Here is a 14,806-nt window from a genome sequence, read left to right as displayed (position 1 = left end):
AGTTAAACACCACCACATTTAAACTGCGACATCAGTATTAAACATCTCTAACGTCTTTTTCCTCTCTGCAGCAGCCAATCCATCAGCCAGTGACCCGCCTGATGACGGGAACACGCCCATTCTGATTGGCTGCCTGGTGACCATCATCCTGCTGTTGGTCATCATCATCTTCCTCATCCTCTGGTGCCAGTACGTCTGCAAGGTGCTGGAGAAGGTGAGCAGAGGAGCCGCTCATAAAGACACACGGACTCACACAGAGTTTGCACAGTTGTTGTCAGCGAGGCGGGGGTGTGAACACGTCTTCTGTTTTCAGTTCTCAGCGTCTGCCTCTCTGCCTGTGGAGTCTGAGACTGTTTTGATTATGTGAGAGCTTCATAAAGCAGCAGAGCAGCTGTGGACCAGTCGGCCTGATCACTGACCAATATTTTCCTCTTCAGTAAATAAAGTGTGCGGCTTTGTTCAGCTGCAGTGTTTATTACACGGGAAACAAAAGTGTTAATGATTAAAAACTGGAGAGAGGCAGCAGTTTGAAATCATTCACCTCTGACTGGAAACTATTTTTCCAACCTTGTCTTTATCAACTTCTGCACTTTAATTTTTAATGATAATGAAGATCTTTTTATGCAAAAGTGGATCACTGTCGTAGGGGACAGATTATTATTTTCCTTACAGCTGTTAGACATGTCCTCCTGTCCCTGTCTCCTCCTGCAGGCTCCACGTCGGATCCTCGACGAGGAGGTGACGGTTCGGCTGTCGTCCTGCAGCGACACCATCATCCTCCAGACCCCCCCTGTGCCCCCCCGCTCTGGCCACGCCTCCACAGGTAGATGATCTTACTTTTACAGCAGCTCTACCTTCACGTATATATATTGCTTGTTTTCCTCAGCAGACTAAACAGAATGTAACCACAGAAAATATTAACTTTTTTATTACATTAAGATCAGAGCTGCTTTTCTTCATGTATCAGCACCGGCAGCAGCTGCAGCTGGACGTATGATGTTTTCGAGGTGTGCGTCCATCTGTTCATCCCCCCTGTTCTTACCTTAGGGAAATTCTCTATATTTGGCACAAACGTCCACATGAACTCAAGAATGACGTGATTAGTATTTGGTGGTCAAAGGTCACTATGACCACACATAACTTTCATCATCATGAAGTGATGACATTTTATATCCAGAAGGTATCCAGAAAGTCACTGTGACATCATAATGTTCTGCAGAAACACTTTTCACTTTTCACTAAATTCTTGACGCTAACCTTGGGTCATGAAAATCCAAGATTAGAAATCATCTTGAAAATATGCTGACTGTACAGATCTCCTGTGCTGTCAGGGGGAGATGTGTTTGAAGCATCTATGTTCTTGGTAAATGACAGGTTTGTGGAGGCATATAACCACGAGGCGGATATTCTGATATGTTTTGAATCATCACCTTCCATCGAAATTTGTGTTTTCCTTTACATAAATAAAGGCAGTTCCTTCATAAAGTGGTTTATAAAAATTTCTTGTTTGATGCTCTGAATTTCCTTGGAGAGGAACCCCACAACCTTTGCTTCATATACGCCCCCCCATGTCGAAACAAAATGCTTGGTAGTACTGCACAATATGCCATTTTCATGCACCGTCTTTCCCTGGTTGTCATGTCCAAAGAGGCAACGTTAAGTTATTTAGAGAACTGCTCACCAGTGTGATACACAGTGGGTGATTTGGTGCAGAATTGATCCATGGTTGGGTTTCTAAACGACAGAGGAAACAAAGTTTGATGATCAAATATCTGAACCACATGAGAGAAGATAGTTTGCTTAGAGAAACTTCTGCAGGGTTGTTTGGACCAGAGTCCTGCACGGGTCCATTTTTGAAACCCGCACCCCCATATCTGTAAAGCTCAGTACCAGAACAGACCTGTTACCCGTCTAAGTCAAAGCTGCACCACACCCAGGCTCCAGTGCCTCACATGAAGCTGGTTCTCCGTTCCTAAATTGGACGTCTCTTTGACTGGATGGTGAAAACATTCAATCACTGCCAGGTTAGGAAACATGTTAGCATGCTCCTTCCACCACCATCAAACCTCCAAAGGATCCCAACTCCATGCAGGCTGCCACCTCATCCTCGGGCTGCAGAGTTTCATGGCTGGAGTCCTCCACGTCGGTGACCAATGTGACCACTGGGTCAAAGGTTACACTGGTGTCACTGACTTTCAAAATAAAAGGAAATGCAGCTTGACAATAGTGATTTAGATGTTAGAATATTACACATATACTGCACAGCTTTTTACTGTATTTTATTCTGAAAAATAAAATATACAGTTTTGTTCTTACCTGCTGCCCGTGTGTAGTTCAGTTTTACCCGTACCTGTGAATTTATATGTATAAACTGTACGTATTTTGACCTGTCACACAGCTTCTGACCATCAGGACTCTGGTTTGGACTTCGTGTGCTTGACTGATTCATGTGTCTTGTTCCCCTCAGGCCCCGCTAACACTGACCCTCACTATGAGAGAGTTTTCCTGCTGGACCCGCAGTACCAGAACCCGGCGGTGCTGAGAAACAAGCTGCCCGAGCTGTCTCAGAGTGCAGAGGCCTCAGGTAAACACACTGTCTGACCTCACAGTAGCTGTAGCAGAAATATGAGAATAACTTGAGAATTTTCCTTTAAAACTCCCAGTTTTTCTTACTTCTTTCTCTCGTCCATGTTTTATCGACCTCTTATTGACCATGTGGTGATAATTATCCAGAACCTTCCTCATCTAAGGCAACATAAACTTGAGTGGAAGTAAATCTGAATCAGCGATGCTGTAAAAAGTCTCCAGATGCAGTAAATGCATCAAAGTACTGCAGTCTGCCCCCTGCTGGCACCTTCACAAACACCCTGCATGCCTTTGAATGTTTCTCTGCCTTTAACTTCCTGTCTTTCCTTCAGAAAACATTACACGAGTTCTCTTCCTCTCTCCTGTTCTCTGATTCTTTTATTTTCCTGATGATGCTGAATGTGCATGCTCATTCACTCTGCAGTTTCTCTCTCCTTTACCTCCCAGCCCTCTCTGTCTCTGTCCATGTTTCCTCCTCCTCTTCCTCCAGCTCTCCTCCTCGGTAATCCTCTCTATGACCTCCTCCTGCTGACTTCCTGTCACATGACGCCAGGCTGGCTGCGTGGTAAGAGCTGAAAGGTGTGACTTCAGACATTTAAACATCCGTCAGATACAGTAGATTAGACTCAGACAGGACGTTTGGCTTTCTCATTCCTGTGGATGCATACTGAAAAGTTTTCTTCTGGCATTTGTAAAGTCTTGAAGTTCAAGTATTTTTGAGGACTAAAATGACAAAAATATAATTTCACCAATAAAACTGAACAGTTTTCAACAACGTTTGGACGTTTATTTCACAGCAAGAGTCACGTTATTGAAGTCATTATCTCAGGGTAAGGAAGACCAGGAGAAAAGGTGTCTAATCAAACACCTCTTCATTCTCTCTCCATCAGCGTGTGGAGGAGGCTACGCCGAGCCTGACGTCACCCAGTGCACGCCACACCAGTGTTTCCACAGCAACGCGCCGCACTATGCCGAGACAGACATTGTGCGGCTGCAGGGCGTCACCGGCAGCAACATGTACGCCGTCCCCGCCCTCACCGTGGACTCACTCACCAGGAAGGACATCTCTGCTGCCGAGTTCCCACGGCAACAGCTGATCTTCAGGGAGAAGCTGGGGGAGGGGCAGTTTGGAGAGGTGAGCAGGGGCGGGGCCACAGCCAATCAGGAAGTGCTGGATATACTTTAAAGTTTAGTCTGACAGGTTTTTGAAAATGTATTGATAGTATTGATTCTTCTCAGCAAACAGTGTCCGTCTCAGTCTGCTTCCTTTCTGTGTTGTATTTATGCCCACTTGTCTGCTGCAGGTCCACCTGTGTGAGGCCGAGGGGCTTCCAGAGTTCCTCGGCGAGGGGTCTCCTCTCCCTGACAGAGACGGCCGTGCGGTGCTGGTGGCTGTTAAACAGCTGAGGGCTGACGCCACCAGCCAAGCCAGGTACGCCATGTGTCTGTGTGTCAGTGATTTTATTTTCATTGATCTGTGACTTTATTTGTTTCTTTAAAAGTGTCTCTAGTGCTCGTTAGGAGTTGAGTCATTAGGAGCATGGCGCAGTAACATAGTCACTGCAACAACGTGAATACACCTGAATTCATGCCCTGCGATCCAGTGATGCAAAATTCTGCCTATTTGTGTTTTGCATGAGTTGAAACTTTGATAACAGTTTGTTGTCATCTTGGTTCGCACTGGCCCTGCATGAATATGCTCAGTAAGTTTCCTGGCAGTCCTCCTCAGTGTATTCCAGGCGCAGATGGAGCAGCAGAGTGCCAGGTGCAGTCAAAGTGTTGTGTGTTGTGTGTGTCTGTGCCTCTGGAGCAGCTGCTCCTCTCATACATTGATCTGGGAGACCCTCCACAGATTGCACCTGAAAATCTGCAACTCTTTTTAACATTTTGATCACCTGTGTGAGAGAAATCAAGACGATCCAAAACTGAAAGGATCTGAAATGAAACCTGAAAATGTCTCCTCTGTCGATCCATCAGGAACGACTTCCTGAAGGAAATAAAGATCATGTCTCGTCTGAACGACCCCAACATCATCCGTCTGCTGTGTGTGTGTGTGTCGTCCGACCCGCTGTGCATGGTGACCGAATACATGGAGAACGGAGACCTCAACATGTTCCTGTCGCAGCGGGAGATCGAGAGCACGCTGACGCACGCCAACAACATCCCTTCAGTCAGGTACACACTGTTTTAACATGCTAACACCATCAGGAGCACGTCTGAACTTTCCAGTCCATCCAGTTCAGGTAGTGTCTGATGCAAACAGCTGGAGTTACACGTGATAAAAGCTGCAGACTGTGATCAACATCATGAATTCAAAATTTTCTCTTGTCTTCCCTCTCCCTCCTCCGTCCTTTTCTCCCTCCCTCAGTCTATCCGACCTCCTCCACATGTCAGTGCAGATCTCGTCAGGGATGAAGTACCTGGCGTCTCTGAACTTTGTGCACCGCGACCTGGCCACCAGGAACTGCCTGCTGGACCGCCGCCTCACCATCAAGATAGCCGACTTTGGGATGAGCCGGAACCTGTACAGCAGCGACTACTACCGCATCCAGGGCCGGGCGGTGCTGCCCATACGATGGATGGCCTGGGAGAGCATCCTGCTGGTGAGGGAGGGGAAGAGTTCAGATCAGAGAGGACTAGAGAAAGAAGAGAAGATAATTTACACCTGGTGTTTGTGAGCTGTTGGCCTCTGACACCTCTTCCTGCTCGTTAGGATGATTTTAAAGTGAAACCAAAGCTTGGAATAACTTTATTTACACGTGTTCATAGATGAATGCAACTTTTTGGGCTCACAATGATCTACAGTCTGATTGTAACACACTCTTAACACTAGGTCATTGGGGTTGCATTCTAAAACATGAAAAGCTTTATCCTAACATAGAATACGGCTTCTCTTCTGCAGGGGAAGTTCACCACGGCCAGTGACGTGTGGGCGTTTGGTGTCACCCTGTGGGAGATCTTCACTCTGTGTAAGGAGCAGCCCTACAGCCTGCTGTCTGACGAACAGGTCATAGAGAACACTGGCGAGTTCTTCAGGAACCAGGGCAGACAGGTGAGACGAATCAAACGCACCCACAAAGGGCCGAGCTCAGTATAATCTGACATGACATTCATATCCAGGTGTGCTGTATTTAGGCCACTGTTGCGCCAAAGTTTCCTAAACTTTGTTAGGTTTGCTTACAGCTCACATATCACAGGTCACACTTCCACCACAAGAGGGAGCTATTGGGTTTTACACATTTACACCAGCTATTAAACCAGTGTTGGAACGCTCCATTTTTCTATACCAGTACCCCAAAAATCCCAAATAGCCCATAAATTCAGAAATAGTAATACACCATGATTCATCATGCACCAACATTAACTATTAGTTATTCTCAGACAAGGACATTTAAACTGAGTGATCTAGTTTTATGACTCCAACACTTTATAGATATGTTAGCAAGGAGCTGAAAAAGTCAGTGTGTGGAACAGTTTTACAAAGATGACCCCCAAAAAGTCGAGTGCCAGATATGCCAAAGGCAACTGGTGTATCACAAATCTACAACCAGCTTGGCAAATCACCTGAAAACTGTTTGAAGCAGCTGAGCTGTCTTGCAAAGTATTTGTCAAGTTATTGTTGATGCAACAACTGAAAAATGTCCTCACGTCTCTCTCCGAGCTGCAGCTTCTTGATTCTGCTGCGGTGCGGTCAAACTGGGATACTTTTACTTTAAGCCGCGACTTGTGGCGAGAGAATACCCGCAGCCAATCACTGGACCCGATCCTTTGACATGTTGACCTATGTTGAAAACAATCTTTTCCCATCTGAAGCACATGAACGCGCCTCCTGGTCACAGACACATGTACTTAGAAACACAAGCCATACTACTAGTGCTTGAGAATACACTGTCAGGTGAATTCACAAGGAATGGATTGCAGCCGCGGATAGAACTGAAAATTTGTGCGTTACTTGCAACCTCTACCTCTCAAGTCTCAAAGTCCGATTCACAGAAGATGTTATGTAATGATATCACAATGCAAACACGGCCATAACATTTTGCAGCTGAGTGCATCTTGCGCTTTTTTGCATGCAGAACATGCAGAGCTGTTCAATCAAAAAGTGAATTTCTCTATCAAGATATTGGCTCATGAGCACGCCTGGCCTGACGATGCCTTCGCCTGGCTACAACCACTGCTGCAATGATCACTGGGAAGTCTGGGTGTGATTTTTTCACTGGCTTTGAGAATTCTTTTGTGTCTTATTTGTCAGTGTCTGCAATCCTTTGCCCTAGTGTTTTCTTTTGACTCTGTTGGTACACCTGAGGAATGCTTTCTCCAGTTCTTTGCTTTTTGATCTCTTAATCTGTATTTCCCCACCAGATCTTCCTCTACGGCCCTCCGCTCTGCCCACCTTCTCTCTTCGAGCTGATGATGCGTTGTTGGAGTCGCGACATACCCGACCGACCCACCTTCGAGGGACTTTACCAAGCCCTGAGGCCCCATGTCAACCAGTGAGCCGAGGCTGCTGGGAAGTACCACTCGGCGAGTTTCTCCATCTCTGGACTCCTTTAAGACGACAGACTGACACGACAGGACAGAGGACTGGGATTGTGTGCAAGAGAAAGCCTCTGTCAGAGGGAATGGCAGAACTGTGGTCAGGAGGTGGGTTTGCTTTGTGGTCACAGCAGCGCTCTGCTCTGAGAGACAGCATGGAGGAAGGAGACAAGGCGGGTCAGCTCAGAGGAGATCCAAACCTTTCAGTCATTGGTGAACGAAGATTTCTAAGCTTTTTACAGATTTCTATCATTACTGATTTCACAGTTTCGTCCATATCTTTAATGCTCCTTTGACCAAAACGTCTCGTCGGACCTTTTGACATATCTTTTCTTCATGTTGTTATGGTGCCAAAGGTGCCGTAAACTTTATTTTCTTCTTCTCTTTGGCTTTTTAAGACGCCAAAAACTGGACAGACACTTCAGCCTTGGTAGTTTCTCCTGTCCCTGTGGTTATTATTAATATTGTAAAGCACTGTCTGTGTCTCTCAGTTATTCATGTTCATATATTAACCCACACTGGAGCTAGGGTTAGGGTCAAAGTGTAGTGTAGTTTTATTTTTAGATTTTTATTCTATTTTATTTTTCTTGTTTTACGGTATTTCACTTTTGTTGGTCTTTTTTGTGGATATGAATGTTGGTCAGCTGAGGGTCACATCACGGTGCCGACAGGCTGCGATGAAACCTGTGTGGTTCACGGACTGAAAATCAGTCGGTGGGTAATTTAAGGAGAAAATCTCGAGTGACGGCACATTGAAACCAAATAAGTAAAAAAGTGTTGTGCCTTTTTTGTTGCCATAGAGAAATAAAGAATTTAAGTGATAAACAGTTATGTTATTTTATTAAATTTGTAAAATAAAAAAAAAGAAATCCTTTGTAAATGGACTGAACCTTCAACATCTGCCAGTTGGTGGATCTTTTTATTCAAAGTGCCTTACATTTGTAGCATGAGTGGTACCAGTGGGAATAAGCCAACGTTAACAACACGGGTACACAGAGGAGTATCTAATGCAAAGATCTAATGTCAAGGTTTTATTTACCTGTGTCTGTGTTTGTGCTGGGGCCTGTAAAATGTATGTTAAGTGTGTCTATGTCTATGTTGGAGCCCAGAGACCTGTAGGTGCGTGTTCTTTGTCTCCATCAGCCCGGTTCTGCCTTGATGGAGCTGCGTTTGGCTTGCGCCCCCAAACATTAGCCAGCTAGCCGTAAAGTATTACAGGTTGAAATCCCGTACTCAGTAGTTTCATCATTAGAATCAAAGAACTTTGAAACAAATGACGAACTGTTCAAATTAAGATTATTCACCATGCAAAGTCGAGGACGTCGCAGCATGTAGGACAATAATTAACCAACACGTTAGCTGTCTAAAGAGCTAGCAAGTTCTTGTGTTGTAGATATATCCAACACGTTCTCATCCCAGGTTGTCAAATGCCATCACTTTCTCGTTGTAAGACTCACCTTTTAGCGTGTGTATGTGATGCACTGTTGCGTCCTGGGTAAAACTCGTGATTAGATTGAGGGAACAAAACTGCTTCTGCATCAGTTTTGGACGTTCAGAGATGACGTGCACGTTAAGCTTGTTACACGCATCGTCTCTTTTCAAAATAAACTTACAGCGTAGGTAAAAAAAAAAAACTGTTTTTAGGTTTACTTCGTTAAGTTCAGGCAACAAAAGAACATGGTCAGGTTTAGAAAAAACATCATAGTTAAGCTTAAAACAAGTGATTCTAATGTACGTCACTTGCACAGCTTGCAACACATGCTAACACACTACGTCATTATTGAAACAACTCGATTGACTTTGGTTTCCCAAAAGACTAAAAACAGTGTGCTCCCGTGTAAAATTCTGGAGTTTGTTTGTCCCATCCACCTCCCCTCCTGCCCGGAGACTTTCTCACAGTTTACACCTTAGTAGTTGCCGGAGCGTCATTACAGTGCTGTGCAGGTCGTTTCATACAGCAGCAAAAGTTTGCCTCCGTGCGTGTCTAACGTTGACGGGCCGCTGACCAAGCTTCGCTATTTCACAAATTGGGAGTGAGACAGATATTCTCCTCACCTGTCTTGTTTTTGAGAGCACTAAGATGAGACTAGCTCTGGTCTGATTTTAAAGACATGCTACAGCAGCCAATCAAGGTAAAATCTCGGCGAGTGGAGACGAGACACGACATGTACATTTTGGGCCGAACGTAGCAGAACTACTGTGTAAGAAAGGGACCCTCTGAGCTGAGGGCCAATGAGCCACTAGAGACTGAGGGGGATGAACAGATACACCTTGGACAGATGGAGCCATCAGACAAGTCCCGCCTCTCACTGCTTTAACCAGCCAATCACTGCAGCCAGTCCTACTGCCCTCTGTTTTCTGCCGTAAGAGGGCGCGAGTCAAGGCCTGTCTTGAACTCCATACTGATTTTTTACAGCATAGCATTTAAGAGTTTTGTTTACAGAACTGATGATGATGAGTTTTCCAAACATGTACTGAAGCATTTCGCCATAATGTCCGGATAACTGAGGGATCGAGCGTCAGCCATGGAAAAGTAAAGGTTATTGGTCAACACTGCAACTGGACTAACGGATGCGTGATCTGTTTTAAGGCTAATCTTTGTCGTCAGCATCATTATCTAATGTGTAAAAGTGGTTTTGAAATTTGATAATTTTATGTCCCATTCTTTTAATGTTTTAGTCGCTCTCTTAGTCTCAGTGTGTAACGTGTGTGCAGTATTTTCAATCCTCTCAGATCAAATTTTTAAAAGTGTAAAAGGTGCAAATCAACATCATCTTCACCAAAGAGAGGGAGGAAGACCAAATATGTTCAGTCTGAGTGCATCTTTCAGTGTTTCTGTTGTTACAGTAGTGTTTATTTTATCTGTACTGTATCTTAACACTTCTACGAGTGTGTACATGTGTGTGTTTAAGAGAAAATGAGTGTTGTGATCGAGTGTATTTGACATTCCTTTGAGCACTGGGAGCTAGTTGGGATTGAAGTGGTTAACCGGAGTTGCTCCGTTGTGCCAAACGATGTAATTAAATGAGGGGGAGGGATTTTTGTTTTAAAGCAAGAGGACAGAAAGTGAGGAAACCACTAAACTCAATCTCCCAGAGTCCTTTGCTACAGTGAGCCTGTGTATTTTGTTGTGGTTCCTTTAGAGAGATAGACGAGTCAGTGTACAGTGTAAGTGATCTATAATATCTCAGTGTGTGAATGCAGATTAGGTGTGTTAATTATTATTATTGATAATTGATTATCTATCAGAATTTATAGTTGTAGCTGTTTCTTTGATTATTTCTGTTCTGGGAAGGTGTTGGCTTTTTTCTGTCTTTTTTTTCCAACAGGATTTTTGAACATTTCAAACAGAGATGTCCTGCTTCAGACATGTATTGTACATAGGCTAGTAGCTGTGTATATTAATATATTGGGAGTTAGAAACTTTGTGTTCTGTCCTCCCAAGTCATTTTCACTCTGTACCCTCTCAAGTCTCAGTTTGTTTTCTTATAATAAACAGTAAAATTTGTCAAACAGACGCAGAGAGATTGTGACTTATTTTATACTAACAGGAGAAATCCAGTCACCAGAAGAAAATGTTGGCAGTGTATATTTCTGCAAACCACAGGTACGTTATGTATGTCTGTATGTATCATATCAACGTTTCCAAAGTTACATAGTACTAGTCCATAGCCATTGGTAGCTTTGTCACCTTCTACCTATGCCAGTCCTCAATGCCTATGTGCAGTTTCACATAGATTGACCACGTCAGTGAGTAGAAAAACGTGGGACAGACAGAATGACTGACTGACAGAATGACACACTGACAGTTTCCGTGATTATGTACAGCATACCATACCATGACTTAGTCATACCAAACATTAGAAACAACACCAACATTGGTCCACAGGGGGAGCCACAGCGATCGGTCGCATTTTAGCCATTTTGAAGCATTTTTCTGTTGTTATAGCGCCACCCAGTTGCCAATTAGAGTTAAATTTCTCCAGTCACCTTGAGGCGTCCTGTTCTACATATCTACCAAGTTTAGTAAAAATCCATATGGCGGTTAGGCCTAGATAAGAAATGAGCTCTCTAGCGCCCCCATTTTGTTTGATGGGGTCAATAATGGAGGGGTCCCCTCAGATTATGTGTGGTCATATGCCTACAAAGTTGCGTGGTGATGGGTGAAACCCTTGAGATGTTCTACACCTTTATGTGATGAGCCACGCCCTCCGCAATATTCATTGCCTTATAGAAGCTCAGTTTTAGGAAGTTTTCCAACTTTTGCCAAGAGGGAACTTTAGATATTGCTCCCTAGATTATGTTCACCCAGTTTCATGCAGATCGCTCAAACTTCCTAGGAAGAGATCCATTTGAAGTGTTTTTCAAACAATTCAAAATGGCGGAAAATCTATATAAGCGGAAGTTATGGGTTCTTGAGGCAAATGTGTTCCTCATGAGGAGAGGCATCTCTGTGCAAAGTTTCATGTCTCTACCACATACGGGGCATGAGATATGCCCATTCAAAGTTTGACATTTCAATGGGTTGCTATAGCGCCCCCCTTTGGCCAATTGATGTAATATTGCTTCATTGGCATCCTCCCATGACCCTCTACCACTGTGCCAAATTTCACATGGATTGACCAAGTCAGTGAGGAGAAAAACCTGGAACACACACACACACACACACACACACAGAGTTTTCGTCATTATATAGTAAGATACCATACGAGCCGACTTCATCAAGAAGTTGAGGGGATGGCGTGACATCTCGGCGAGACGCCTGCCAAGCTGCAGACCATCGTTCAAGACCAACAAACATCAAAACCGGTTGTGTTTTTTTCCAGCGTTTTTTTAGTCACCGGACGTGGGTGTTTCTTAGAAACCTGTCGTTGTGTTTTCTGCAGCATTAGCTCCATGAAAAGAGGTTGTTCTTTTACCAAGACATCGCTACTTTCCCTGGGTTCCTCCTGGTGCAGGACAATGCCCGGCCTCGTGTGGCCAGAGTGTGTAGGCAGTTCCTGGATGATGAAGGCACTGATGCCATTGACTGGCCCTCTTGTTCCCCTGACCTAAATCCAACTGGGTTGATGATTTTGGTTTCCCCTGATGGTTGTTGCGTCATTTTGTTCTCAACAAATTATACAATGTCCATCAGTAAAGATTTTCCACTTGAATAATTTGTTCATCAAGATCTGATGTGGGATTTAAGTGTTTTTAATTTTTCTGAGTAGTGTATTTTCCTAACCATAACTGAGTGGGGTTTTGTGCCTCAACAGAACCACATGTTAACCACAGCATTGTTAAAGTTTCTATGTATCTGGGCACAAATAATCCTTAATATTACCTCAAAATGAATTTGTTGGAGTTACATTGTGAGTTTAATCCCCACATGAAGAGTGACGTTTTTATTACAGCTGTTTAAACTGTTGCAGCTCACTTGATGTCAGTGGAGATCAAAGAGTCGGTGCTCCTGGTGAGTGTTCACATGCTGGATATCAGCAGGGGGCAGCAGAGACACCCAAACATTTTTCCAAACCCTGACTTCTGCAGAGAACTTCCACCCTAAAGCACAATTTATATGAGATGATGAAACAAATGACACGTGGAACAGCTTAAAACAAAAGTACCACCAATGGATGAAGTTGCTTTGAAGAGACACCAGACCCATTTTCTACTTTATACCGCAGCTTTTCACATATTTGAAACAGGTCTTTGGGGATTCAAAGTGAAGCTGTCAGCAGTATGGGCTCTTACGGTGCCAGGAGACAAAACACTGTGAGTTCAGTTTTAGGGTGGATTTCCTCCCCCTTTCCTCCAGGTTAAACAATGGCTTATGTGTTCCAGTTTAACAGCAGAGTTCGTGGTGGGTAGGAATGTTATTGTTAGCCATGACACTGGTGATAAAGTTTTACAGCCAATAAACAGGGATACAATTAATACATTGCAATGAGTCATCTTTTTCTGCCACTAGAGGGCAGAAGAGCTCTAGAACAAGCCGAGAGGCACACTGAACAAACAGATGACAACTTGACAGCTCATGGTGCAGTAGGTCACACTGCATCCAAGTGACGGATGACCGTAGACAAAAAGTAGTAACAGGAAAATGAAGTGTTTGACTGAACAAAATAATGATAGAGGTTACCAACAACAAAACAACGTAACTAAAAACAACAGTGACAGAGAAATGCATTTAACCACCTTCGTCCAAGGGAATACATACAAACTTTTCTGAATGTTACTCACATGGAAACATGGCTGAAGAGGACAAACTGAACATGTGGTTCACAGCAGCAGAAGCAGTAAAAACCTTTGTGCATCCAACTTTAATTTAATCATAATGTGCACTGTTGAACCTTTGTGACTAATATGTATCTGTAGTCCTGCCGGTCCTGGGGTGGTATTTATGTAAGGTTGAAGACTTATGTGTTGGAAGTGCTTACGCCTCTTTCAGGCCTCGTTTTGTGGGTACGCAATATTTATAAATCAGATATCAGGTGAGCAACTCCATTGGGACGAATATGCGCCATCTTGGCATCCAGTATCTAGGTATTATTATGCATCTGTGACGAGGACCTGCTCCCTGTGTAGATAGAAATGTCTCATTCTAAGGTAACAAAAACACAATGCTTCTTTTTTTAAGGTGATTATACACTAAAGGAAATATACTTATTGTATTATCATAAGTGCTGTATCGTAGGCAACTGGACTTGCTTCTGTTTCTTGAAGACCTTTCGCCTCTCAGCCAAGAAGCTTCTTCAGTTCTTCAGAATGAAACATCTTCAAGAAACGCAAGCAAGTCCAGTTGCCAACGATACAGCACTTACCATGACCTGGATGACTGAGAATCTTCACCAACACTTATTGTATTATATTCCATTTCTGCACAGCCCTTTAAGCCCGACTTTCTTGGTGTGGCTCCAGGATCATTTTTCTCTTTTAAAAAGAACGTATCAGTGACTGTATGAATTGGATATCGATGTTGATAGATGCGTCAGGTGTTATAAAACGTTTGCAGGACAGTGCTGCTCTCACTATAATTGTCCTCGGTGGAAGCACGGCTAAATTTGACAGAGACAGAAACCATAAGCAGAGGTTTGTTTGCAGACGTGGGCTCAGTGACCGCAGCTTTCATAAGGGTGGTTCAACCATGGCTCGGGGCCAAAAGGAAAGACACGGGGACATAAACAACGGTCCAGGTTTCATTCTGATACAAGTGGAAACACTGGTTAATGTTGGCAGGTAAATGCAGCTTCAGGTATGAAGAATACTCTTTCCTTGGTTTGATGGAAAATCTAAAAAATAAGCAGCACAGTGAGTGTTGGACAGATTCCTCAGATGTGTGAAGGTTTACACAACACCGGGCAAGGTGACAACAGCTTTTCTAAAAGTGTTTTTTCAGTAGCGTGATGCTAGAGTAGGCCCAGCCAAACCTGACCTGGCTGTAATTGTTGCTCGCTGTTGTCCTCCTGAACGTGCTGCAAGATGAGGACTATTTTTGTCTCTTAGCTGAGAACTGTCACGTCCGCAAAGAATTCTGAGGAACTGAGGAGAGTCTGAATTTGAGTCCATGAAGGGACTGATGATGTGAGTTTAGTTTTCAGAGCATACAAGGACAGGACCATAGTGACAGTGGCTACAGCGGCAGTGCTTTGATTGGGTGTGAATTGGCTGAGGGCATGCTCTGTAATTTAGTTTAGTAAAA

The 14,806-nt window shown here is 43.9% G+C and overlaps 1 protein-coding gene across 2 annotated transcripts in view; it reads left to right on the top strand.

The window, feature by feature from the left end:
- The window catches only part of ddr2l (discoidin domain receptor family, member 2, like), a 42,282-nt gene extending 31,643 nt beyond the window's left edge, over window positions 1-10,639 (top strand). Inside the window, exons 11-20 of one of the 2 annotated variants that reach the window (XM_049579637.1) lie at window positions 72-214; window positions 712-823; window positions 2,468-2,584; window positions 3,077-3,151; window positions 3,477-3,721; window positions 3,891-4,018; window positions 4,564-4,761; window positions 4,955-5,189; window positions 5,489-5,638; window positions 6,949-10,639. In XM_049579637.1, coding sequence (XP_049435594.1) covers window positions 72-214; window positions 712-823; window positions 2,468-2,584; window positions 3,077-3,151; window positions 3,477-3,721; window positions 3,891-4,018; window positions 4,564-4,761; window positions 4,955-5,189; window positions 5,489-5,638; window positions 6,949-7,083 — 1,538 coding nt within the window. In that variant the 3' untranslated portion in view covers window positions 7,084-10,639. The remainder of the gene's footprint in view (window positions 1-71; window positions 215-711; window positions 824-2,467; window positions 2,585-3,076; window positions 3,152-3,476; window positions 3,722-3,890; window positions 4,019-4,563; window positions 4,762-4,954; window positions 5,190-5,488; window positions 5,639-6,948) is intronic. The other variant, XM_049579638.1, reaches the window with a different exon arrangement.
- The last annotated feature ends 4,167 nt before the right edge of the window (window positions 10,640-14,806 follow it).

This window comes from Epinephelus fuscoguttatus, linkage group LG6, assembly GCF_011397635.1.
Source record: "Epinephelus fuscoguttatus linkage group LG6, E.fuscoguttatus.final_Chr_v1".
Classification (NCBI taxonomy): Eukaryota; Metazoa; Chordata; class Actinopteri; order Perciformes; family Serranidae; genus Epinephelus; species Epinephelus fuscoguttatus.
The sequence above is the reverse complement of the archived record's forward strand: the minus strand, read 5'-3'. Positions and strand labels throughout refer to the sequence as shown.